The sequence below is a fragment of the Hemibagrus wyckioides genome, linkage group LG10 (genome assembly GCF_019097595.1).
Source record: "Hemibagrus wyckioides isolate EC202008001 linkage group LG10, SWU_Hwy_1.0, whole genome shotgun sequence".
In the NCBI taxonomy this organism is placed as follows: domain Eukaryota; kingdom Metazoa; phylum Chordata; class Actinopteri; order Siluriformes; family Bagridae; genus Hemibagrus; species Hemibagrus wyckioides.
This window is the reverse complement of record NC_080719.1, coordinates 17,637,605-17,640,807: the sequence shown is the minus strand read 5'-3', so window position 1 is coordinate 17,640,807 and position 3,203 is coordinate 17,637,605. Positions and strand designations below refer to the sequence as shown.

At 38.0% G+C, this 3,203-nt stretch overlaps 1 protein-coding gene across 1 annotated transcript; it reads right to left on the bottom strand.

The window, feature by feature from the left end:
• Positions 1 to 261: 261 nt before the first annotated feature.
• pole4 (polymerase (DNA-directed), epsilon 4, accessory subunit) lies at positions 262 to 2,889 on the bottom strand. Its single transcript, XM_058400328.1, has 4 exons — positions 2,507 to 2,889; positions 1,271 to 1,355; positions 1,143 to 1,184; positions 262 to 552 (listed from the first exon to the last, which is right to left on the bottom strand). Exons 1-4 carry the CDS (start codon positions 2,741 to 2,743, stop codon positions 539 to 541), a joined length of 378 nt encoding a protein of 125 aa, XP_058256311.1. The 5' UTR covers positions 2,744 to 2,889; the 3' UTR covers positions 262 to 538.
• Between the last annotated feature and the right edge of the window lie 314 nt (positions 2,890 to 3,203).

Below are 3,203 nucleotides of genomic sequence, written 5' to 3'. Positions count from 1 at the left end.
TGGCATGTTACATGATTAGCTACTTTTGTGTTTGCAACCTCATTACCCATCTTACTCATAGTTGCATGGGTGACAAGCACACACTAACGATCTGTCCAATGAGCTCCTATTGCTGGGTTAACCAGACATGGAACTCACATGGAGTCACACTTTTCTTTAGCATCTTATTCTGCAGAAGCCCAAGTTCTTCTACTTTTTATCTCTTTCCTTGCTTTAGCATTCAGTGACCTCACTGAACAAAAAGAATACTACTACTACTAATAATAATAATAATAAAGTCTTTATTCCAACTTTAAAATATTTTGCAAGAGCATAGTAGTATTCACAAATAAAATTGTCACTTCACAGACAAAGACAAATTTCACACAGGGATTTGTCAATATATTCTAAGCTGTACATCTTCATACTAAAAATGATCATAAACAACCCCATGAATCCTGGGGGGGAAAAAAAAAAAAAAAAAAAGTTCCCCGCCAAAACTGTACAAAAATAAACAAAATATCAATCTTTTTTCTTGTTACAGCAAGGCAAATGTGAGTTAGTCCAAGGTACCTGAAAAGAAAAGACAAAATATAAGAAACATAAATGACAAATATTACAGATATTAATATTACAGAAATTAAATATACAACCTAACTAATACAGGTTACTGAATTTAAAAATGAGCGGTCTTGCTCTTCAGTGGCCTTCAGAATCGTTGGATTGGACCACTTTTAGCAGTACAGTGAGCACACACACTGCAGTGAAACAACAAATGCGCTACTACTACAATTAGCCACTTAGCATATCATTAAACGACAAGCACTAAGTAAAGTGCACAGTTGTAGTCGGGTTTTGTGCCGCAGTGAAATGAAGGTTAAAGCAGACTATTTATGCATATAATAACCATTTCCTATAACAGTGCTCTCCCACATCTGAATATTCTAAACTCAAACTAAAACCCAACATCAAATTCATCAATGCAAAATGACTTAATATTTAAAAATAAAGCAAAACCATTTTTTAACATTAGAACCATGCAACATCCTTAAACAGTGCTAATTTGACGATGCTAAAAATGAAATGTTTCACTTTATAGGAAGTAATGTCCAGTTAAAATATCCAGGAACTGATTTCAGACTAGATAGAAATTGCTTACTTACCCTCTAGAAATGCAAACTCGTCAGCAGCTTCAATGGCATTGTCTGTTGAAAAAAGACACACATTAATATATAAGAGCAGGGTGCAGACTGAGATAAAAAAGTGACTAATCATGAAACCTTTAACATACCTAGATCTTTCCTCTGTAACGTTTTCCTTTTTCCTTGCTGTGCATAAACAAGTGCATCCTTGGCTATCATTTCCACAAACAGCTCCTTTAAGATTAACATAGAAGTTAGGATATTCTTTATCAGGATATCTTTAACCTACACAAAGCTCAGAATTAGATAATAAAGTTAGAATTAGATAATAAAAAATAAAGAACCGGTGTCAGTGTCAATACACCGCACATCTTACTATGAGCAGCAGTCACGCCATAGAAAAATAACAGATTATATCTGGAGCTGCACAGAATCGCACTATAATGCTTACGTTCTCAACAACCAATCACTAATCACCATTCATCCCAGCATCCAATCACTAATCACCACCCGTCCCAACAACCAATCACTAATCACTATTCATCCCAACAACCAATCACTAATTACCATTCGTCCCAACAACCAATCACTAATCACCATTCATCCCAGCATCCAATCACTAATCATCACCTGTCCCAGCAACCAATCACTAATCACCATTCGTCCCAACAACCAATCACTAATCACCATGCATCCCAAAAACCACTCGCTAAAATCTACTGTCTGTCTCACCTTTTTGGCATATAAAAATAATAAAAGAGAGTTCTTCCACATGTAACCAATTCCCTCATGTCCATTTCCGAATTAATTACTATCACTTCTAGATTTTTGTGTGTTTTTACAGAAATTTGGTACACAACTATACACCAATTACTCTGATAAATTTCTCATAAAATATCTAATATTCATGTTCTATCCTATCCATCTTCTTTATCTAAAACCCGATTCGAATTGCAAATAACCGTGACAATAATCTCATGAATATGCAAATTATGCGACATGACGTCAGCGGGGGACGTCTGGAACCTTTTACAGCGTGCATTGGCTACTTTCCCCTGAAAAGAATTGACAACGCTGGCCGAGCTTATAATAATAATAATAATAATAATAATTAAACGCCTAGCTAGCTCATATATCACACAGTCGTAGTTGCTCTGAACTTCTAACTCGTGTGACAAACTTGACCAAACTAGCTTGCTAGCAATAGCAACAGACAGACTGTGATAGCAGGCTAAAGTTAGCCTCCTGCTTTTTACTTGAATTATTATTGTAATTAAAAGCCTCGTACCGGCCTGACTACTGTTATAATGTTAAGGTTGGCGCCTGGTGTATTATTGGGTAACATCAGCTAGTTAAACAGTAATGCATGCAGGTCAGATACACACCGTGGCTTTAGCTATGATGAACACAGACTCCTGGCTCGCCAGGCTCACGTCAGGGTCAGCCTTCATGAGGGCTTTAATCCTGGACAGGGGTAATTTGGCGAGGCGATGTTGAGGCCCCGCGGCAGGCCCGGGGTGCTGTGAGTGCTCCTCCTCGGGTTCAGTTCCCCTCACTTCCTCTTCACTCCGATCAAGCTCCGGCTCCGAAGGAGAAACACTCACCGCTACTCCCGTGGCCATAGTCACCTCAGTGCTGAACACACTCCAGGTATTTACCCCAACTATTTACCCCACTGTACTAAACATGCGGTTTGAAAAGTGTATCGAAAGCGCGCTATTTTTCTCCCACCAAATCACACTACAGAGGGGAAGGGGCGGGGCGCTGAATACACGTCACACCATTACGTAAAGGTTATAGGTTACCCCACTGGAATACAGATTTTTTTTTATTATTATTATTATTTAAGATGTCCATTTAAACCTACGTGTGCTTTTTAAACCTTACTTTTGGCTTTTATTATTTATTTGGTGTGGTAACAGGCTGAGAAGGTCAGTCCAGACCTCTATATCCCAGACCAGCTCATTCTGTGCGATTCCCAGATGTTCCCAGATGTACACAGTAATTGTTTAAAACAAACGAAATAGAAATTAAGAATAAACAAGAACAGATTTTCAACCTCAGGATTTGTTTTTAAAGCTT

What these genes read in the sequence shown, in the direction of transcription:
- pole4 (XM_058400328.1), bottom strand. Translation starts at nt 2,743, where the DNA reads ATGGCCACGGGAGTAGCGGTGAGTGTTTCTCCTTCGGAGCCGGAGCTT. An exon ending in TCATCATAGCTAAAGCCACG is followed by an intron (nt 1,356 to 2,506) that starts GTGTGTATCTGA and finishes TTAATCTTAAAG; the next exon opens with GAGCTGTTTGTGGAAATGAT. An exon ending in GTTACAGAGGAAAGATCTAG is followed by an intron (nt 1,185 to 1,270) that starts GTATGTTAAAGG and finishes TTTTTTCAACAG; the next exon opens with ACAATGCCATTGAAGCTGCT.